This window comes from Rhopalosiphum padi, chromosome 3 (assembly GCF_020882245.1).
Source record: "Rhopalosiphum padi isolate XX-2018 chromosome 3, ASM2088224v1, whole genome shotgun sequence".
Lineage (NCBI taxonomy): Eukaryota > Metazoa > Arthropoda > Insecta > Hemiptera > Aphididae > Rhopalosiphum > Rhopalosiphum padi.
In genome coordinates, this window is record NC_083599.1 from 70979305 (window position 1) to 71004823 (window position 25519).

Below are 25519 nucleotides of genomic sequence, written 5' to 3' on the forward strand. Positions count from 1 at the left end.
ATAACTATCATTATGATAGTTTTGATTCAAAAATGTAAGAAATGTAATTGAACTAAAGTATTTTGTATTTAAATAAATATTTTATGGTTCATATAATAACATTTTTAAAATTTCGGAAACACTTTTATTGGAAAAAATCAGATTTACATCTTAAATCGTTCTTTAATGGAAAAATTTAAGGATTTTAAATTTCAGTTACTAAAATTAGAAAGAAGAATCCAATCGGTAGATATCAGCATTTTAAATTATAAATGAAAACTGGCTGCAATTGTGTTTTAACATTCCAATCAGACAAATATTTAGTAGTCCGTCAGCTAACAACAGGTCATGGTAGGCCACGTAGATAATTTTAGATTTAAATTTAAATTTAAAACGTAGGCAAACTAAACATTTAAGGAAAACGACAACAAATGAAGAATAATTGTCAAAAAATAAAAAATTGCATTTATCAGATCTTTTTTCTTTTTTACAGATGATTCTAAAATATATTGTAGCACTTAAAAAACGTGGTGTGAATAATTTTGGATAGTGTACTCTTGAGCTATGGGCATACGATCTAGGATCTTGAGCAGCGTTTCCCAAAGTGTGCGATATCGCCCCCTTGGGGGCGTTAATTCTCTCCAAGGGGACAATGGAAGTTACAAGCTTAATTTGTGGGCATTTCATTACAAAAGGGGGGCGGTAACAGTTGCAATTGTTTTCAACGATATTACTACATTGTTTGCTTCTTACGAAAATCGAACATAACATCAACCAACTTCTAGCAAAACACCAGTCACGTCCATCTCATTTTAGGACACCTTTTTTTATTTGTACCTATACAATTATACATTGTACAATATTATGATAAAACATACACTTATTTATAAACAATAAATTTAATTTTTCATTCCATACTTTTGTAACAATACTTTCTTTAAGAGGGCGTCTGTCGGATTTTTTTTTTAAGCGGGCGGTAAAGCTAAACAGTTTGGGAACCATTGATCTTGAGGAATGAGGATACACTATTCCAAAACCAGCATCACATCTACTAAGTGCTGGATTTAGAATAGGTGACCCCTAGGCCCTTTTAAATATGCAACCATACCCCAAGAAAAAAAATGTAGTATTTATTTCATTTTTAAAGAATTAGGTCAGTAGTCAATATGAACAAATCAAGTAATTATAAATTCTAATAAACAATAAATCAATGCATCAAATTCTATGTTTTTTAAATATACATATTATATATTATATAATATTAATTTACGCAGTTACATAAATGCATAAAATATTTATATGATTTTTTTTCCATTTCTTACAAAATTTTCCGGCCCGTTATTGTTGGCCTGTTCACCCTGCTCACACGCTAGAACCGCTATTGGTGGTATGGGCATCCCTGTAGAGATGAAAACTGTCTTAATTTGTAAAATGGTAATGCTAGGATCCAACGCATATATGAGCAACATACCAGAACATTATAAAAGGAAATTTCAGGATTTAATTAAACGCAATATAGCTGATGGGATGAATATAGATGACAAAATTAAACAAATACGAATTTTAATGAACGGCGAAAGAAGAATACTGCCACTGGTGATAGATTACGCAAGAGAAATGAACCAACATTTAGTATCAATGCAATCTAGAAATTAGGTACCGATACTGGCGATACTGAACACAAAATAATTGAAGAAATGGACAGAATACAATTAAAACTAGATACACAAACTGTAAATGCAATTTGTTATTAATTTATTATTAACCTATATGAATAATAACGCACAAGATTACACGGCTGGAGAATTCCGTGGCGCATATCATCACCAGGCTGTTTTGCAAAATGTAATCATCAATAAAAACTGAATGTCTGTTGGTATTGACGATACCAGTCACTGGACGCCCGTCAAACAGCTGTGTAGATAATAATACAGTCCGTAAGTTCCTAAATTCATCAGTCAATTCATCCGCTTATTCAGTGAATTGATTACAATTTAGGAACACTTTTTTGTTATTGCGCTATACCATATTGGTTGATACCCATAACCACATATAAACCACCGTATCTCATTATCAATTAAATACATCCACTTTTTATGGGGTTTTATTTACACAATTGAAATTTGAAATTTTACTATTCAATTTTTCAATTCAATTATATTTTAATTTATCGTTAAATAATAAATATGGATAGTAATTTATCTAAATGTATTTTATTATTTGGATTAAATTATTTGGAAGATATGAATAACTCGTTGGATAAAAAGAAATACCTTTTTTTTAATAATTTATTAAAAAGTTCTAAAGTCCATATAACAAATTTTATACTGGTCATCAATTTGTATGATGACTTAGATTTTAAATGCCATTTTAGACTCACTAGGAGTTCAGTAAAGGTTTGTAAATTAGTTATAAAAATCAGTAAAACTTATTATTGTTTTCAATATACCTTTATAATTTATAAATTGATAAGTTAATTTTAATATTAAAGAATCCTGATCATGGATGGAATAATTAGTGTAATATTAGTATTATAATAATTAAATATTGTTAATATTAATATATTACTAATATATATATTATTTATTTATGTATTTTAATTTATTACTATTCCTAAACATGGAAATACTATCATCTGAGCTGGGGAAATGGACCAAGTCAATGTTGGTGGATTTTATCTTATCCAAATCACTCCCGTCTGGTATCAAGCTAAGTGATGAATTATCACAAAAACTTTTTAGCCCAACCGATCCCGTTATGCCCCCATCTAACTCATTTGGTGTCGCAAACATACTCCAATCGATTGTTTCTGAACTCAAAACCCTTTCCGAAAGTAATCTGAAAATACATGATAAGCTCAACCGTCTTGGTATGACTGGATCCACTGATAATGTCGTTAAGCACAAACCTCCAATAGTTACTATGCAAGCGACCCAACTATCATCTGGTGGTAAGATCTCAGCTGCAAAACGACCATCACAAACGGAATCATCTAAGTTTATTGTCGGATCTGGTAATCAAAAACCTACGAAGATTTCTGCCGCACCTATCCGTAAACACTGGGATATATTCGTCTCAAGACTTGATCCGCACGTTACCACTGAGATGCTTAAAACTTAACTGTTCCCTACATTGGATGACATCACTATCACTCAACTTACGACCAAGCACCCTACATACGCCTACTTCCATATCCAATTGCCACTTCAAAACATAAATGAAGTACTGGAGCCTTCATTTTGGCCTGAAGGTGTCATTGTGAAACGTTTCTGGGGACGTCTGCAACCAGGTATGTCGCTGAACCTAATGCTACCTAAAGCTCTAATGTACTCCTTTGCTTTTACCAAAATTGTAGAGGTCTTAGATCTAAACTCGATTTATTTAAATGTAATGTTTCCGTTTTTAATTATATTTTTGTTTGTTTAACACATTCGAGACGGTCCGTCATAATCTAAAAGTTACGTTTGAGACGCGTAACGTATCTGGCGCGTTACAATATTTTACTTATAAAAGACGAATCACGCGTCTCGCGCGTTGTGTCTACTATCGAATTTTAAAAATCGATATAAAATCATATACTCACACCATTGTTTTCATACGACAATCAATCGATAAGTAATATCGTAAAGATTTTTTATATAAAAAGAATAAATTATTTGCTCCACGTGGAGCATCTCTGGAATTTGATTCGAATCGCCTATTGGCTGTTAATAATAGTTGTTTTCAATTAATAATTTTATCAAAATAATATTTTTCATTTTCTTGGGCTGTCGTGTGTCGGCTTGACGGAGTTTGTTGACGGAGTTTGTTCCTAAATGGTAATACTATTTTATTTATATAATTTTATGTGTAAAGACACGCATATTACGTATTATACGTCATAATATTGTCTTGTTATCGAATTATTTCTAAAATAAAATAGACGCTGTATACATTTGATTTTTATTCAGAGCGTGATTAGTAAACAATTTACGTTTAATATTTTATTATTTTTACACTGAAAAATGTCTAAAAAAATTAACGACCAAGACATAAGTCGTATGTTAGATGAATTTATGGATGATAGTGGATCTGATAGAGAAGATGATGATGTTGATAATAATAGTTCTGACGAGGACACGTGTGAAGCTGTTTATACGAATTTGTTACCGGTTGCATTTGAAAATGAATGTGCAAATCTTTTTGAAAATCTTGTTGAAATGGTTGACAATATTGATAATGATTTAACTGTTCCAATTACTGATAATAGAAGGCAAAATATGAATGAAGTACCAATAGAAAATATTGAGAGTAATTATGACAATATAGCTGAGGAATGGGGTTTTGATGACACCATAGACGAAATTCAACATGAAAATTTTATACAAAATCATGATAATAATGAACCTTTTTTAACAAATAGAGATGTAGAAAGACGTTCAATTGAAAGTACAGAACCTGTTATATGTGAATGGGAAAGAGTAAATCCTGAACCTCAACCTCACGTATTTACGTCAATGTCAGGTGTCTCAGATGAAGTACTTGGTAAATCAACTGAAATAGAGTTTTTTAGTATTTTTTTCCCAGATAATTTAATTAAATTAATAAAAAAAGAAACTAATAGGTATGCATACTCGATTATTCGATCTCTTCGACGAAAAAATATGCTGAAACAAAATTCTATTTGGCATAAATGGAAACCAGTTAATATTTCTGAAATATATAGTTTTTTTTCAATCATTCTTCATATGTCTATAATACCAAAACCACATATCAAAGACTTTTGGTCGAAGAATGCATTTATTCATAGCACATTTGCGTCAAAGCTAATGACTAGAGATCGTTTCTCATCGATTTTTTCAATGTTGCATTTGAATAATAATGCAAATTATATTTCAAGAGGTAAAGAAAATCATGACAGTTTATTTAAAATCCGTCCTTATATTGATTTAATCAATAAAAAAACAGTTGAGTCATATCAACCTGGTCAAAATTTGACTATTGACGAAGGTATGTGTCCATTTAGAGGTCGTATACATTTCAGAGTTTATATGAAAAATAAACCACATAAATACGGTATGAAATTATATATTCTATCAGATCCTCTTACAGGATATACTTTAAAATTTGAAATTTATTCTGGTAAAAATCAAAAAGATAATTCGATAATTGCTTTGTTTGATAGACTTTTAGAAGAGTATTATTATAAAGGTCACACTGTGTACATGGATAGATTTTATACAAGCCCAGCACTTCTAAATGCTCTTTGGAAAAAAAATACAAATGGTGTAGGTACGGTTATGTCTAACCGTAAAGGACTACCTAAAGAAGTAGTAAAGGAAAAATTACAAAAAGGTGAAATGACATATTCGAAACAAGGTCCTTTGGTATGTATCAAATGGAGAGATACAAGAGACGTGTTGATGTTATCAACAGCTCATTCAGCAGATATGAAACAAGTCTCAGTTAGATCTAAAACTGGTGAACTTCTTAAGTTTAAACCTAATTCTATTATTGACTACAATATAAACAAAACAGGTGTTGATCACGGAGATCAAATGGTTTCATATTATCCATTTCAGAGAAAAAGTTTAAAATGGTGGAAAAAAATGTTCTTTCATTTATTTATGGTAACAGTTGTAAATAGTTACATATTGAAGAACAGAGTAAACCAACACAAAAAAATAACATTAAGGACATTTATAATTAATTTGGGCTTACAACTGGCAGAAAAAAGTGGCTATAATCAAGACAACTATAATGATACGGTTACAAATCGGCTGTCAGGACGACATTTTATTGCACGTATACCATCAACAGCATCAAAGCGAAATCCAAGAAGAGTCTGTAAAGTTTGTGCAGATAAAATAAAATATATAAGTGGCAAAAGAGGAAGAAAAGAAACTTCGTTTTATTGCAAACAGTGTGATACACCGTTATGTATTGAGGATTGTTTTGAAAAATATCACACTATAAATAATTATTGGTTGTAAATTAAAAATCATTATTAGTATTAACACATTTTATATAGGAATTTTCAGTAATTTTATTATTTTTTTTTAACTTGTTTTATACTACCCATGAATTCTGAAGTAGTATGAATATTAAGATTATTTTTTATAAATTTGTTTTTATATTTAAGTTTTTTGGTAATAAATAAATTATGTTATTTATTTTGAATTTATGAATAAAGAAAAATGTTATTTTTGAAGTTTTATATTAAAAAAAAATCGGTCGACTTTTTTTTTTTTGTCATTTTTGATCGTGTTTTGACCGGTAAGAAAAATATGAAGTATTTAAGTTATGAAAATTATTTTTTTTTTTTTAAAAACAACAACATTTCTACTATATTATAGTGAAAAAACCATAAAAGTTTATTAAAATACGAAAGCATAATAATTGTACGAAAATTGGTAAAAACTGTTCGTCTCCAGGGGAAAAAAGGAGCGAAAATGTTCCGTCTCCATTGACATAGTTGTATCATGCGCCTCGCGCGTGATTCGTCTCGAATGTGTTAACCGAGACATGGCTCACTGATAGTTTTTATGATAATGAATTAGGTTTGTCAAACTATTTTATTTTTCGGTGTGATAGAAATAATTTAACTAGTAATTGTCGTCGAGGTGGTGGCTAGTTATTGCCCACATCAATTTTCAATGTTGAACATGTATTTGTGAAATTTACAACCAATCATGTTGCATTTATTGTTTGCTCCGTTTACATCCCTCCAAACAGTCCTATCCATACTTATGAGTCCTTTATGTCAGCTGTCCAAATTATAATCTCTACCCATTACGATTGGGTATTCTTATTTTGTGGCGATTTTAATCTTCCAAACGTAAGCTGGTCTAACGACAACTATGGGCTCTCTCACACTTCTGTCTCAGGTACAAGAATACATTGCATGCCCGAAATATTTGCATTTCTCAACTTTTTCCAGTTAAATAGTGTACCTAACTCTTCAGGTAATATCCTTGACCTAGTATTCTCAAATAACCCTAACACGTATATTTCAAAATCTGATACTGTGGTTGTACCAAGTGATCCTTACCATCCAGCTTTGGACTTAGTTTTCACTTTCACCCATGAACTGCCATCTATTGATAACACGCATATTTGCTCATTTTTGAATTCGTTTAATTGGCTTTTAACCATTACTTCACTTGATATTGACTCAGCAACGCACGCACTTTATGACGCCTTACATTATTGTGTCTTAAATTTCGTTCCTGAAGTCAGGTACAAACCTTCAAGATTTCCTAGTTGGTTTTCTAGAGATCTAAAATCTATTGTTTGAGAAAAAAAAAAGAAGCATGCGAAGTATAAATCTACTCAATGTCCCCGTGACTACTCTGAATTTTCTACTCTTCGGGCGCAATATAAGATTGAGTACCTACAAAAAATGTCATAGTGAATTTTTGTCTCGCACTGAAAATCAACTAAATAAAAATCCACGTTCCTTTTGGGACTTCGTACGCAAACATAAATCTGGCACTGGAATCCCTAATTCAGTCTTCTAAAACGATGCAACTAGTTCTGGGCCTGAGTCGATTCTCCAATCTTCTCATCGTACTTCAAGTCAGTCTATCTACGAAATTTTCATAATCATCACGACCCTGACACTCCTTTTTCTCATCATAATTTACCTGCGACTGTATATTCTCTGTCGATGATGTTGATGTTGGTCTCTCTCTCTGCTTTAAAAAACGTTAAATCTACCGGACCTGATGGCTTATCTGGTACTTTTCTGTTCAATATCAAGTCGGCCTTATGCTATCCTCTGTGGTTGCTATCTAGGCGTTCTATGGATTTGGGTGTCTTTCCAAAAATGCTGAAGATGAGCTCTGTAACCCCGATATTCAAATCAGGGGATAAGTCTGATGTGAAAAATTATAGACCAATTTCAATCTTAAGTCATATTGCCAAGTTGTTTGAGCTACTGGTGCTACGGAATATTCAACCTTCGGTTAACAATATATTAATTGACGAACAATATGACTTCAGACCGGGCCGCATCGAACTTAATTATACTTAACAACTACATCCTTAAAGCTTTCGAACAGCACTCTCAGGTTGACGTCATATTCACGGATTTTGCTAAAGCTTTCGACAGAGTCGATCACCAAACTCTCATGGATGATCTGTACAAGTCGGGATCTGGTGAGCCTAGTCTTTCATGGCTTAAATCATACCTAACGGGCAGAGTCCAATGGGTCAAAATTTTTGGACATACATCTAACCGATCGAAATTCCCTCGGGTGTTCCTCAAGGAGGCCACCTGTCCCCTATTATTTTTTCTTTATTTATTAATGGCCTAAAGAATGTGATACCCTCCGCCAAGTTCCTTATGTTTGCAGATGACCTTAAAATCTTAAGTCGTGTTGACTTATTAAGTGACTGTAACTGTTTACAAAGTGAGCTTAAATCCATGGTTTCCTGGTTCAATTCTATTGGACTCCAGTTCAATACAAATAAATGTCACAGTATGTCATTCTCTAGAAGTAGGTCTATTATCAAATATACATATATCATCAATAACTCAATCGTTGAATCGGTATCTATGAAAAAAGATTTAGGTGTTATACTCTGTCCCAAACTGAGCTTTCACCCTCATATCGAAGCAATGTGCTGTAAATCTCTAAAGACACTTGGTTTTGTGCTACGATTATCTAAAGAGTTTAAATTATCTGTATCACGTAAGTCTATTTACTGTTCCCTTGTTAGATCCCTTCTTGAGTATGCCTCAGTACTATGGGACCCCTGTACGACAGTGGATTCATCTCTTATAGAACGTGTCCAAAGAAGATTTTTAAGCTCATCAGCATTTATTCTGAAAATTAATCATCCACCTCACGACTACCATCCAGTAATGCAAAAATTAGGTCTTGTCTCTTTAGCTGATAGAAGAGTTAAAGCTAACTTACTCTTTTTACACAAACTAATTGATGCTCCTTCCATACTCGCACAAGTTGGTTTTAAAGTTCCTTCCCGTCAAACTAGGTCATCCGCTACCTTTGCTATTACTCTTCACAATACTAATTACGGCAGAAACCAGCCAATTGATAGGATGATGCGCCTTGGCAATGAGTACCCTCACTTGTTCATTAGATATCAATGAATATTGTATTATTACTATTATGTACCTAAAATATGTAAATATTTATGTCCTACTATATATTATATCATGTGTTTGTATTATTACTATTATCTCCATAAAATTTCTATTTGTATAGTTGGGTAACTGTAACACCCACTTAGGTTAAATTTATATATTTTTGTACATTATATTGGGCTCGTGACCCGTAATAAATAAATAATAATAATAATAAATAATTAGCGGAGGGCATAAATGATGTGCCCTTGGGCACCAAATTTTTAAATACGGCCCCGTGATAAACCTATTTAAATTTTATTTATAGTAATTAATTATATAAAGCATTAAAATGAATAACATAGGTAGTTCATAACATAAAGCATATGCATGATTTAATTGAAAGATGAAATTTATATTCTATAATTCATGTAACTAAAATATACTTAATACAGTTAAAATAACTTAAATGAAACTACAAGAATGATTTATTTAATTGTATGTATACATACCATCAGTTTGATTAATTGAATTTACTTTTAATTGCTTTAAGCTTAAAATCAATTCTCTTGCAATGAAAGTTGAAGGACCAAGTTAACACAACAATAACTTTTATAAGTTCTATGCATTTATAAACAAAAATATTATATTGCTTATGGCATTTGAATTTTGATATATTTTGAACATATAGTGGTCATCGTTACATCAGCAAAAATATATTTTTTAAATAAATAATTTGGTTACCTAGTAGGATAGGTTAGGTCAGTGTTTTCAGAAAATTGTAAGCTAATATGCCCAGACATGTCAATATCTAATAAACAAACAAAACCATAAGAAATAATATTTCTTAAAAAGTAAATCGTATGCATTCTCGCCTAGAATTTTGTATTTCGTATGAGCAAATTAGTGCAGTTCGTATTTTCACCTACACAGTATTTACAAAATTTCGGTTAGTTTTGGTGTTGTCAAATTAACAGCTGCCATTCATTCATTACGATTCACACGTCCATAAAATATATATTGCATATGATATACCTCAATCTGTTATGTTCACCGCATAACATAATATAATGCGTTCAAGATCAAATATAATATTACTTAACTAAACGTTTCTTTAACTCGTACTAACGCAAACCGCATTATAAATAGTCATGCCGAACATCTGTAGGTACTGTCAATATCCTAGTTACAACCATTGAACTATAAAATCTAAGCTCCCGGCGGATTATTATTTAACCACAGCTATAGATGTACCCCACACACGCCAGCAGCTACTTATTGATTGTTACCATTGTACCACATAATTATTATATCCATTTTATTATATTATAGTAGTTCGGTTGAAACAACTAGCTGCTGTCTGAAGAGATTCTATAGCAGTAGTTAGATAATAATCCGTCAGGAGCGTGTCATTATATATAGTATTTCACAAGTTAGCAAAGATGTATTATACCTGCAATACATAATATAAAAAAAATGTATAATTTCGAATTTCGAAAGAGATTCAAGTATCACAAGACTCGAATCTATCACCTCTTCTAAATTTAATTATTTATAAATGATTTGCCTCAAAATTTTAGTAATAACGTAAGATTTCTTATTTTTGCAAAAGATGCAAAATGTATACATACATTTATTGAATATCAGATTCAACCAACTAACCAGGAATTGGTATACATTTTTAAATTTAAGTAAAAATAATTTTCTAGGTACCTTTAAGTATAGAGTAATGTAAAATTGTTTTAATCACTGATTGTAAAAATCGTATTGCTTAAACCATTTATTGAATACAACCTTTAATAAGAGTTCATTCGATAAAAAACCTTGTGTTCAATTCAAATCAAATTTATCCTTAAAGGTAAATCAGCAAATCTTACAAAAAGTTACGTTTCATACATAGAAACACTCAAAAATGTAATAAACCCACTTACCCATTTTAAAAACAATTTGTTTCTCACTGGTCGTTCCTTAAATATGCTCAGTAGTAATTTGGTGTCCACTCGTGTTCACAATCTTGATAATATTCAATTTATATTTATAATATAATATATGAGCACACCGGTCATTTGTATCACATTCTATACTACAATAGGGCTGACCCCATTGAATTATAAATTAACAAATAATTTATATTTTTAAAATAAATAACATCACAATGTTAGTAGGTACTCTTTAAACATACCGTCGTAGCTCGTAATTACACATACGCAACATTATTTACAAAATTTTAATTGGTTGTTGTGTTGCTAAATTAACGGATGCTATTGATTCATCATCACGTTTCACACATTCATAAAAATATATATAAATATCTCAATCAGTTACGATCGCCGCATAAAATATTATGCCTTCGAGTGCAAATAGAATAATATTATTCAACTACACTATTGCTTAACACGAACCACATAATAGTATAATATACTTATTAGTCGTGACGAACGTGCATAGCGCATAGCGCCTGCAACGAACGGCGTCTAACTTGTATATGGCTACCGCCTACCATAGTGCCGTCTGATGTGGTTCACGTATAGCTGTGGTTAAAAAAAAATCCACCGGGAGCGTGGTATTACATCTATCTTTTCACAAGCCATCAGAGTTGGATAATATTTTAATGTAATTTTCATTATTCGATGTAAGGAAAAATGATAAAAAATAAATAATTACGATTTTTAGTAACAACAAAAATAATAAAATAATACATATTTGGAAATAGCACAGTGGCGTAATTTGGTCATGTTTGTGGGGGGGGATGAAATTTTTTAACATTTTACTTATACCCCCCCCCTAAAAAAAATAAAAAATAAAAAGCATTTATAATAAGCACCTTTCAGTGCAATATACGATGAGACATGGAATAAATGATTACAAAATATTCACATTTACAAATACTGAATAGGTATTATACTTTATTGATATCTTCATAACAGTTTAATGCAGTTTATACTTCACAATAAGAGATCCACTCTACGTGGCTTTAATGCTAATTCGTTAATCACTTCTTCCGGGTCAATTGTTATATTTTTATGAATGGCCAACATAGCGAGGCCATTTAATAGATTCTGCAGAATAAAAAGTAAAGAATTAGATAATATACTTAAATTTAATCTCTATCATATAAATAAGTATTTAATACATTAAATTAATTAATTTCAAACCTCAGACATTGTGTTTCTTAAATATGTTTTCACTCTTTTCAGAGTAGAAAACATACGTTCAGGTGAAGATGTTGTTACCGGTAAAGTGCATAGCACTTTTAGGAGAACATAAATATTGGGATATATGTCTTTGTTACAAATATCCAGTGCTTCAAGTCCGGTATTTGGTATTTTTTCACATCGTTGTATCTTAGATTACCACAGTTTTAATTCAACCAAAACCGAAGAATTATTGGAAACCATAGGAGAATAAAATTTAATTAATTCAGTAAATTCATTTTCTTCTTTAGTAGTAAGCTCATGTTTAGAAAATAAGCATTCAAATCCTGTAGAATAGTTAAAACAATTATTTAATTAATTTAGAAGTTGCAAATGTTCAAATTAACATGCAAAGAAATTCAAGATTTACAATAATTAAATACCATTAAAAATAGATTTATGAGATAAGAATCGTTCGGTCAACTCGTTTATAAAAAGTTCTAGGTAAGGAATAAAAATTGTAATTCGATAGTATTCTTCAATATCTAAATTTCTTGCATTATCTGTACATGGGTTTCCTCTATTTTTTTGTCTTTTGGTGATTCTTTTTACATCCAACACAAGATCAATTACCAAAGCCATAGTCTAAATAAATTAACTTTTAAATATACATTCATAAAATTATTTATTAGTTGTTGAAAATAATACTGACTTCTGCCTGTACAAATAGTTTGTGGAACTCTTTTTCTGCATTAGCTCTAATTGATTCTAAATGTTTAACAGTATCATTAGAAAGTTCGACAGCTTCTTTCAAATCAATTTTTATTTTTTGTAATTGCTTACACAAAGGTAAGCCATAAGAAAACAACAACTATAGTAACATAAATATGAATATAATTATTTTGTACGTGTAATTATAATTATTGATTTACTTTTACAACTTGAAGTGATATAATAAATTCCGAGTCAATTGATTTAGATAGTAATGAGGCATCTGTTGCTGAAGAGTCATGCCAATTTGAAATATTATATAAAGCATCGATAACATATGGAAATAGCTCCACAAAATCACTAACTGCATCATATCTTTGAATCCAACGTGTAGCACATAGTCTCTTTAATGATTTTGCATTTGGTGTTTCATTTACATTTTCAATACAATTTAAAAGCATATTGTTGCGTTTTGGAGTATTGAAAAAGTCGTAAAGTTTCTCAATAATACCAAGGCAATTTCTAATTGGTTGAATATTTGATGCATTTGAAACTGCTAAATTTAAAGTGTGAGCAGCGCAATGAACATAAATGGCTTTAGGATATTCTGCTCTAACTATTGCTTGGACTCCCTTGTATTTTCCACTCATATTAGAGGCACCATCCCTTGGCCAATTAAATGTTCACAATTAATACCACAACTTTTTAAACCTGAGTGCAGAAAGTACATAAAACTAGTAGGTATGTTATTATCAATAAATTATTTAAAACTAATTGTTTTGATAAATCATTTATCATTACCATTTATTATAGCAGATGCTAAGTGAGTACCCGTTAAACTGTGGATAATAACAAATTTAAGAAAACTTTCATTTACTTTATTGTTGCCATCTATAAAACGAACGCATAATGTTAACTGCTCTTTTGTAGCAATATCTGTTGTTTCGTCAGCTAAAACTGCAAACCCATCAGCTGCATTTACTTTCCCAACTATTTCTTTTAAAATCAATTGATCACAGATACAAACAATTTCATTTTGTATCTTTGGTGAAATGTATTTATAACCACTTCCTTCTTGAAGAATATTATTTAAGAAAGTATCACCATGGGATCTATATTTTAATATTGCCCGGAAGTTACCTTGGTTTTCAAATTCTACAATAATAAAAATCATGTAAAATTAATAAAAATTAATATTCACTAATAATGAAAAATATAAATAACTCAACCACTTAACATTATCATAATAGGTAATACATAGTAGCAAGTCTCAATAGTTACCATTGATTTTTCCAGAATCTCGATGTCCTCGGAGGGCTATTTCTTGTCGTCCACATAACACTACACATTCAATTATTGGAATTAAACGACTTCTATTTAATTTAATTTGTTCCGTCCTATTTGTTTCTATTTTATCGACTATGGAAACTTGTTTATGGTCAAGTATAGACAAAAAATGGTCAGCATCTAGTTTAGATGATAAATGATACTTTAATTGGGAATGATTTCGAAAAGTCTAAAATTAAAAAGAATGTATAATTTTACTATTAAATATAGAAAATATAATAATTTTTTTTTTTTTTTTGTTAGACTTGCCAAGTAGGATAACAAATAATTATTTTTTTAATTTTTTTAATAACATATTAATTTAATTTAAAAAAATGAATTATTTGTAGTCCTAATCTCTAAGAGTCTAATAAAAAAAGCAACATTATGATATCTAATATCTATTAAAAACCTCTTTTGCTTTTTTCCAATTAGTAAAAGCATTTGAAACAAGTTGCCCCAGAGGCTGGCTACCAACTCCACCATGTTTAGCAAAAAGCAAACAGTACTTGCAAAAAACTCCTTGTTTTATCTCCGAGTAAGCAAGCCAATTGAATTCTGCAAACCATTTATGTTGATATTTCAAACCTCTTATTTTATATTTTTCTAACAATGGAAACTCATAATTTACATTTGGTATCCATAAATTTCTAAGCACCTATAATATATTAAGCATTTAGCATAAAGCAAATAATCAAATGATAGTAGTAAGTACAATATTTAATAAAGATATAAGACTGCATAAGCATAAAAAAATGATGATATATTATTTTGTTAATTGCTATTGAAATAAATAAGATAATAGATTTGATATGGAAAATAGTTTATTACAGTGCTATTACTATTTGACTTACAATTTTTTTATCAGCGTCAGTAAGTGTACGATTAACAAAAAGCCCTATATCATTTGATCTAAAATTAGTTTCCAATCCATTATCAATAATTTCAACCTGAGGAAAAATAACAAAAATCAAAATTTAAAGTACAGGTTCTAAAATATATTAACATTTATCGTTTAAGCCTTGTAATAAGTAAAAGTATAATATAATCAATTATTTAATATTCAATATTCCATTTTATAAATGGAAGTAAGCTACTAAGGCAATTAATTATTGATTTTTTTAGTTTTTGTATGCTTTTTTTTAAACAAACCATGTTTGATTAATTTAAATAGATTGTAATAATAATAATACATTATTATCTTGTTATAAGCACTAGTTTAAAACAAAATATTTAAAACATCTCAACTACTAAGTTATACTAAGTTCTAGATATTATTTATTATTACTTCTTTTGATGTTGAACATGAAGGCTGTTCTCCTGACAATACATTAATCTGTGTTTCTGGTGTTTCTGCCGTAGTGCCATCTCTGGGACCTGGGTCATTTATCACATTCTAATTTAGATGAGCCTTTACAATTTACAAAATAAATAAAAATTTTAATTAAAAAAAAAAACATTTTATAAATTGATCTAAGTACTTACATCATCACGATTTTGTTTTTTAAAATAATTAAATAGTGAATTTTTCGTATTTTCATCTTTTTTTCTTTTTCCTTCCATTTTGATAATTTTAAAAATAACTGAGAGGCGAGTAAATAATAAAAATATTAAAATTAACGCAAAACCACAACCACACGAGACACGAATGACGAATGTAATAGACTAATATCAGTATATGAATTATAAAAGTTGAATGCCGATTGCTGATTGAAACTGTAAATTTTAACCGATTACCGATTGTCCGATTACCAAATGACGACGAAACTACGAAAGTCATTACGAAAATTCCGATTAAATGTACAATTCGATGAGTTATTTTTAGTTCAATAGAACGATAGTCTTTAATTTAGATAAAATAACGTGATAATCATCGAGCGTCGTCGATCCACGATAAAATAATATTTTACCGCTCGGTGGTTTATTTTTGTACCACTACACAATGCATAATCAAACTCAATACTCAAAAAGTCAAAACATACACAAAATGTTTTGCAACAGTTTTACACATGTGTGGCTGCGTTTATAACGAACTACGAAGTATTATCATTGATTATAAATATAATCAATGGTATTATGTACAACTACCATAAAGGATTTGTGTTTTTTTTTGTATTATTTTTATGAAATATAAAATATAGGCTATTTATAATAATATTATTAGATAAAGAAATACATAGGTAAATGTAGTTAACCAGTCTTAAAAAAAAAAAGGTCATGGGGGGGGATACGACACCCAAATCCCCCCCCGTAATTACGCCACTGAAATAGCACAGCCGCATTGTTGACATCGCTATCGGCATTCGCCGTGGTCGTAATTCGGAAAAAATAATTAATACCCGCTAAAATAAACAATATCAAACCCAATAAGAATGCATACTTTTATAATTCACTTTTAAAGTTGTTTTATGTCATAAACTTCCAAAAACTAGTTATGAATTATTACGAAATAATATTATGTAAATTCCTTGTGTTACTTTCGAACGTAGCATTTTATGTGTTAATAAGTTAATTAATAGGTTGACCACCAGGGGTTATTTCACAGTGTTAGGTACTTAAAATTTCTCTTCGGGCATAGGCGCATAGCTCATCATTTGCAAACATTGCTGACTCTTCATCCACCAACTATTTTAACATTTCACATTGTTTCATTTTCAATGGCAGTTTTTGAAATGAAACCAACCCTACTGAAACTATTTTTCTTTTTTTTGGAATGCCAATTGCTGCCTTATCGTTACCTACATATTATTATATTATGGTTTAAGTAAGTGAAATGATAAGTATAAGTCTAATTATACAATTAATCTGTTAGGGTTACCTTTTGGACGGCGCCTTTTTGGAATTCTAGGTGATAATATTGGTAACTCATTAAGAACAGTCTCATGAGGCTCTTTTAGTACCAACTCTTGAGGCTCATTGAGTACCAACTCTTGAGTTCTCAGATTCTGTCAGTTCTGGTTTTAATTATATTTTCATCCACTTCAATTATTCGATTTTTTTTCCAATCATTTGCAATAAAGTTCAATAATTTCAAGCGTTTTTAAAACTCTATTCCAGAAACCTCAGAGGCCAATCTTTTTGCTTGAACATATGCATGTTGAAATTTTTTGTGCTGATTATAAATACGTTTTTTTATTGTGCTCACAGTAACAATATTAACACAGTTTTGCTCCATAGTGTTGGACACAGCCATTGAAGGAATTACTCTACATACGTCTTGATAATACTTTCTGGTCCACCTATCTACACATAACTCTGGACAGTACAAAGAGAGGTCATAAATCTTCTTCAAACTGAATATGTTGTGGCACGGAAGACATTCTCGTTACGAATGAGCGCTCACATATTGTTGTAGTAACGTTTAAGATACCCTCTCCAGAATTCACAACGCCTGTCATACTAATGTGTGATATAACTTTAACTTGATCTATTTTGTTTATTGGTGATTGCACTAAATAAAACGCATATGGTGTTAAATACCAAAAAAGTTGTTTTATTTCTTGAGTTAAACCAGCTATAAAATATAGAGTTTTAGAAAAGCATTCGATGGCAATGTGGTCGCGTTGGGCGCGTAGCGTTACCATTAACATCTCTAACCCTATAAATAGATATATATAAATGTTATGCTATTATGTTGTGCTTAAGTAGATACCTTGAAATAATTGGTCTAATCTCAAATTGTTATTACTTGTGTAATTTTCTGATTAATACTTTCAAGTTTGATATTTGTTCTATTTCCTAAAACAATAAAGTAACAAGTACATAACTGAGTCTGAAACCAAACCTGACAGTATTATCATATAGTAAAATTATACCTATTTTATATAAATGTTGATTGGAAATATATAACCCATTATATTCTGTACTGTGACAATTTTTGTTAAAGCAATCGATTACCGATTTTATATCCATAACTTTGATTTTTTTATAAAGTTCATCATGGTGTATTGAATTTTTAGCATAAACAATGCTTTGTATTATTTTCAAGCAAATCAGTCTTTCTTCTACATAAAAAAATTTAGAAAACAAATACATTTAGGTTTTAAAATACTTCTTACCCGTGTTAATTTTCATTTTTTCACAGGCGATTTGACGTAACGTTGACCTTAAACAATGAAAAAAAACAAATCAATATTTGTGATCCCGGTAACTGAATACATTTCTTTCTTTAAAATCTTTGTCCGCCATTATACACTTGATATTTGTCCACTCAGGATTATGTGGATTATATTTTTTAAATGCTGAGGCTATGTCTGATATATTTTCCTTGTCTTCACTAGAGAGGAGTCAAAAACCAAGAATCTCACTGAGGCCATTACTGTCAATCACTATAGTAATGTTTAAGGCAAAAAAAGTATACTGAATATAATATAACAGTTGGTTATAATTTGTTAAATGTGAAGATAAATACCTAAAAAAACGTAGAGAGGCATTATGAGGTCATTAACTTTATATATTGCATCGACAAACAATACAAATCAAGTTTTGGGAATGGAGAATAAGCAGCGAAAAAAAGACTGGTTTAATGATTTATGTAGTGATGCCGTAACCAAGAGAAATGAACTGAGAAAAAGAATGTTGCAAAATTCCTCACAGGAAAATATTAATATTTTCAAAGAACAAAGTAGACAGACAAACAGAATTTTGAGGAGAGAGAAACGGTTGCATGAAAAGAAAAAGATAGAGGAAATTGAAAGGAATAGATCCAATACTAGAAAGTTTTTCAAAGAAAGCGGAAGTATCAAAGCTGGTTTCAAACCACAAACAAGAATACTTTCAGATGATTTCGGAAACCTAATCACAGAAGAGAAGGAGGTAGTGAGCCATTTCAAAGAATACTTTAATCAGCTCTTAAATCAACCAGTAGTAGAGGAAGGCAACGAAACGATCTATTACCATACAGCAGAACCAATGATAGAAAAACCAGAACGAGAAGAAATCGACAATATAATCAATAAGCTTAAGAACAATAGAGCACCTGGGGAAAACAATATAGTGGCTGAGTTACTGAAAAAAGGTGGTACTGAAATAAGAAGAGAAATTATGGAAATGATCTCAATTATATGGGATAAAGAAACCCTCCCAGAGGACTGGAATACTTGCAGTAATATGTCCTATATTAAAAAAGGGGGACCCGACCAAGACAAAGAACTACAGAGGTATATCTCTCTTAGACACGTGTTACAAAGTGTATACGTCATTAATATTAGAAAGGATTAACCTATATGTTAACGAAATAGTCGGGGAGTATCAAAGCGGCTTTAGAAAAGGTAAATCGACATTGGACCATATTTTTACACTGAGACAGATAATGGCTAAGTTCTATGAATTTGATAAAGAACTGCACCTTATATTTATAGATTATAAGCAAGCTTATGATAGCATTAATAGGGACAAACTATGGGAAGCACTGGAAGTTCTAGGCATTCCTAAAAAGTACGTAAGCCTTATAAAAGGGTGTGTAACAACAGAACTGTGTGCATAGTCCGTTTCCTTCAAGAAATGTCTGAAACTTTTGAGGTAAAATCAGGCCTTAGACAAGGTGATGCTCTATCACCCACCTTGTTTAATCTAGCATTAGAAAAAGCAATGAGAGAAGTATGGGACGGTCAAAAGATGGAAATATTTGGGGAACGAGTAATATTGGCATACGCAGATGACATTGTGGTAATGGGAGAAACTAGAGACGAAGTCATGAATACTGCGTCCAAACTCTTGAAAGCAAGTAAAACCATAGGGCTGCGTGTAAATGTGGAAAAGACGAAATACTTAATGGTAGCAAGAAGAAGCCCAAACACAGACCACATAACAGTAGATGATTATAGTTTCAAGAAAGTGGAGGTATTTAAGTACCTAGGTGTTAACATAAATAGCATCAACGACATGCATGAAGAAATCAATGATCGAATAGCATGTGGCAATCGATGCTACTATAGCATAATGAGACTCCTTAAATCAAAACTACTGTCACGTAATTCAAAGACACTACTGTATCATAGCTATCTACGACCAATAATCACATACGCGAGTGAAACATGGTCACTGACCAAAGGAGACAGCAAACGGCTAATGACCTTCGAAAGAAAAGTACTGAGAAATATATACGGCCCGAAATTCGATGCAGAATCGCAAACTTATGAAAGAAGGAATAATCAAGAACTACAGGAGTTATATAACAGGCCAAATATTATTGCATATATAAGAAGCAAGCGTCTGGAATGGTTCGGTCATGTTTGGAGAGCGGATGGACAAGTAATAAAAGAAGTTTTAATTAACACAATAAATAAAAAACGTCCATTAGGAAGACCAAGGACCCGATGGGTGGACGTTATAGCTCAAGATATAAAAAACATAGAGGAAGCGTCATCTTTTGACGACGCATACGATAGAGAGAAATGGAGAGGTTTTGTGATGGCAGCGATGGCACTTAATGGGCCGATAATCTGAAGAAGAAGAAGAAGAAGAAGATCGACAAACAATATTTCGTGACACAAGAAAATATTCTTTGTATTTCCTTGTCCTGGAAAAAAATGGCTTTAAGCTCATTTTTTTAATTTTTTAGTATATTTAAGGTGGCGTCGGTTCCTTCGTAATCAACTACTGCTTGCAGTACAAAGTTTACAAATAAATATAAAAAACTCAAATGATGCCTGGGTGAAATATGGTTTCAGTCATTGGAAAAATGGTCATATGGCTTTAGTTAAACATAAAACAACTTTTGCTCATATAATGGCATCATTAAAAGTTAAACTAAAAGCATCTTGTTTACGACTCTTACCATCATTAGTAGAAGAACATAATCAACAAGTATCCTTTAATAGAGAATTGGTAAAACAGCTAATTGAAATAACAATCTATTTAGGACAACACAATCATTCATTCCTTCAGAGGTCACAATGAAAATTGGAAAAATAATATTAAAGGTAATTTTAAAGATTTGGTTGTCTTACTGATTAAACATTCTCCTATATTGTTAGTGCACATAAACCAACTCAAAAGTAAAGGAAAAAAAGAAAATTCTTTTATATCGCGAGCCTGCAAAATTTGTTAATAGAGTCTATTTCACATTATATATTATCGACTATTAAAACACAAATATTATCAGCTCGTTATTTTAGTATTAGTACTGATTCCACGTTAGATATTTCACACAAGGAACAATTTGTCTTTTGTAGTCAGGTATTTATTCAATTCCAAAATACATAGACGAAACTCAATGAAAAGCTAATTGCATTAGCTGAATCGTCAAATACTACAGGTTGGTCACTTTTTGAACTTTTTAAATCAGTTATGGAAAAATTTGGATTAAATTGTAGTCAAAATTTAATTGGACAGTCATATGATGGTGTAGCAAATATGAGAGGACCATATAGTGGACTTCAAGCACATATTATCAAAGAAAACCCAAAAGCTCTTGCCATGCACATTTTATCGTAAAAAGGAAAATTAGTTTTATAATTACTATAATAATATTAATTACTATTACCATCAACAACTCTTTTTTCAGTTGCAAAATTTAGTTTTTCATAAGACAGGTATTTTTTTAAAGATTTTTTTCTTGAAAAATGTATTTTCCCCGTAGACATTGATGCGTCAGAATGTATATTATTATCATTATTAAAATGTCACAAAATTTCGTTTTGAGCTAAATTTGTCCAAATTTGAAATACAATATCGATAAAAAAAATAATTGTGCAAATGTATTTCTTACATCTTTTGGTTCCAGAATGAACTACTTTATATGACGAAACTTATACCTATTAAAATATTCAAAACCACACATATGAACACAAATACAACAATTAATTGTATTTATAGATAATTAAAATCATAGATAAAAAATTAATAGATAAGCAACTCGACCAAATATTCGGTTTCCAACTACACTAGCGCTTGGTGTCATTCTTACCAACTAAAAGATTAGCACAGGCACACAGAATGCTAGTAATAGTATTAATAAGTTGTAAATTTTACTTATTTTACAAATAAATGCTAATAAATTTAACTCCTTCAACTAAATGGTAAAATAAAATTTTGATATTATCATATATACTGTTTTTTTAGGAATCATCAAATACTATATTTATTTTTCTATGATGTATATTTTAATAATTTTAATTATCAAATTGTAATTGGATATAGGTTAAATGACCATCTTGGTTGAGTTGTGGTATTAGATCCAAAGCCAGTTAAAATAGTTTTAACTCCCTTGAAATTTGTCTTTAAACAATTATTCGAGCATTCTAACTTTTTTGATGTTGTATTAAAATATACTAAAGAGCTTATATCTTACGACGGCGAGATCATTTATAGTTTTGTACAATCACAGGTATGAAAAAAAAATTAAGGCTTCATGAAAATAAAATAATTTTCCCTTTATCCGCTTGGTTCACATTCTGGAAACCAAAAACTTGGAGCTGTTTATATTTCCTTGGCTTGCCTACCACCTGAACTATCTTCTTCCTTAGATCATATATTTCTTGCCTCTTTATTTAAAACAGACGATAAAAAATAGTACGGAAATAAGAAAATATTTAATGACTTAATCTCAGAACTTAATTCTTTAGAGACTGTTGGAATAGACATAATAGTAAATAATGAAAAGTATAACATTTTTTTCTGTTGGTTTGATACTGGGGGACAATCTTGGCATACACTCCATACTGGGATTTGTAGAAAGTTTTGTTGCTAGATATCCTAGTAGATTTTGTAAATGTTCAAAGTTTGAATGTAAACAACAGCTATTGCAAAATGATATTAGTTTAAGAAATTCTTTTAACTATGACAATGATGTTATAATTAACAATGTATCAGAGACAGGTATTAAAGAAAAATGTGTTTGGAATGATTTAAATTCTTTTTGGGCAACTGAAAATTACAGTGTAGATATTATGCATGATATGCTAGAGGGTTTATGCAAGTATGATTTGGGATTAATTTTAAAATACATGGTTTTTGACTTCAAGTACTTCACTGTAGAAATATTAAATAATAGAATCGAAACATTCAATTATGGTCCTATAGATCAGTGGTTTTCAAACTTTTTTTATACACGGCACACCGTACACTTCAAAAAATTTTCACGGCACACTCACCATTTTTTAGAATTTAGATGAACAAAATTGTTTTGAATTAATTATAATTTTATATACATTTAATGAGAAATGTGTGCCTTATGGGCGTTACATATATTCTTAATTCTTGGACGAATAGTTGACAGACATACCCTCATTTCTTCTTCCACTGAATTTAGTTTTTCTCGTTTTTTATTTTTTATATTCGTAAGCGCTGAAAACCCTTGTTCACAAAGATATGAGGTTGAGAACGGCAAAAGAATAGTCAGTGCTTTTATAGATATCTCTGGATATTCTTTAGAAACATATATCCAGAATTTATTGAGAGTGATCTCTTTGAATTTCAACTGCAATGTTCGATCATTTTTAATTGAACAGAGATTTTCTTCTTCAACAAGTTTTAAATCAACTAAGTCACTAATAGACACATTAAAAGGGTCTCGTACCCAGTCATAATTTTTAATATTAATACTTGGAAAATATTTATTCATTTTTACTTCTAACAATGTGATAGATTCGACTATTAATGACAAAATGTTGTCATCCGCAACTAGTAAAGCAGTACGTGGAAACATGATTAAATTACCTTGATTAATTTTAGTTTTCCATAAATTCAATTTTTCGATGAAAGCCATAATTTTATCCGACGATGTTAGTATATTTTCATCACGACCTTGCATACTTGAATTTAGTTTATTGAGATGCTCAAACAAATCAGTTAAGAAAGATAACTTTGTCCACCACTCTTCATCCCCAAGAAAGTTGAATTCAGTTTCTTCCATAGTTAAAAATACAAGTAACTCCTCTCTCAAATTGTAAAATCGTGATAAAATATTGCCCCTTGAAAGCCATCTTACTGCACTGTATAAAACCAATCTTGAATAGTCTGCATCCATCTCTTCACAAATTTTTTCGAATAGTCTTGATTTAAGAGGTCGGCTCTTAATAAAATTTATAACTTTTACAACTTGATCAAGAATATTTTGTAAATCACTTACTTAGGATTTTGCCACTAGGGCCTCTCTATGAAGGAAGCAATGGGTAAAAATAATTTTTGAATTTTTTTTTTTGACTAAAGAAATGAAACCTTTAATTGAGCCAGTCATTGAAGGTGCACCATCAGTGCATATTCCAATGCAATTGTCCCATGATAAATTTACTGATAATAAATGATCGTCCAAAACTTTAAAAACATCTTCACCTCTCGTTGTTTCGGACAATGTTTTACAACAAAAAAAGTTTTCAATAATATCATCATCAACTACCATGCGTACAAAAACTAAAAGCTGTGCTTTTCCACTTATATCTGTAGATTCATCTACTTGCAGCGCAAACATACGAGAATCGCGTAACTTATTTAATACTTGCTGCTCAATATCTTCGGACATGTCGTTTATGCGCCTACTTATTGTATTATCAGATAAAGGAATTTTCAATATTTCTTGTTCAGCTTCTATTCCAAAAAATATTTTTACAATTTCACGGCAAGCGGGTAAAATTAACTGTTCACCTATTGTATGTGGTTTCATTGTTTTAGCCACAAGCTCTGCTACTACATAGCTCGCTTCTTGAGATTTATCAGAAATTTTTACAATTGTTGTCATATTTTTACTTTGTTTATTTTGTGAATTTAATAAACGTTGAAAATATGTTATATTTTTGTCGACCAAATGTGAATGTTTAGTAAACAAATGACGTTTAAGTTTACTGGGCACCATTGCTTCATTTGACAATTTTTCACCACATACAACGCACCATGGACGAGGATTATCTGTATCACCAGTACAAGAAAATCCTATTTTTAAGTAATCTTCGTGATACTGACGAATATTACTGTATTTTATTTTTTTTTTTTTGGTGGTTGACTTACTGACGAATTATTGTCAACAGAACGAGTAACAAATTTATCCATGATTAAAATAATTATAAATATATGTAAATGTACCTATATCACAAATATATTTTTTTTAAATACTCGTATGCTTTTACAATACAATTAGGAGACAAACTACTCTACGAATACGACGTAAACGTCCAGGCCGATTGCGACGGATACACTGCCAGAGGTCTAACAATATAACGGATAACCTATACATTTTATAGTTCAATAGCTATCTGAGATTACTTATCTTAATCACTTTATTCCTACAAACTGTCGATTTATTAATATATAAATATATATCAAATCCATAGAGATGAAAGCATTTATTTTCTTATATCGCAAT

The 25519-nt window shown here is 30.5% G+C and overlaps 2 protein-coding genes across 2 annotated transcripts; both read right to left on the bottom strand.

Annotated features, from left to right (window-relative positions):
- Positions 1 to 11994: 11994 nt before the first annotated feature.
- LOC132925561 (52 kDa repressor of the inhibitor of the protein kinase-like) lies at positions 11995 to 13544 on the bottom strand. The gene is made up of 6 exons (XM_060989951.1): positions 13116 to 13544; positions 12896 to 13054; positions 12627 to 12828; positions 12445 to 12530; positions 12205 to 12393; positions 11995 to 12108 (listed from the first exon to the last, which is right to left on the bottom strand). The coding sequence occupies exons 1-6, from the start codon at positions 13542 to 13544 to the stop codon at positions 11995 to 11997; spliced, it is 1179 nt and encodes a 392-aa protein (XP_060845934.1).
- A 10748-nt stretch (positions 13545 to 24292) lies between these two features.
- Positions 24293 to 24898, bottom strand: LOC132925562 (protein FAM200A-like). The gene has a single exon (XM_060989952.1). The coding sequence runs from the start codon at positions 24896 to 24898 to the stop codon at positions 24293 to 24295; it is 606 nt and encodes a 201-aa protein (XP_060845935.1).
- Positions 24899 to 25519: the final 621 nt, after the last annotated feature.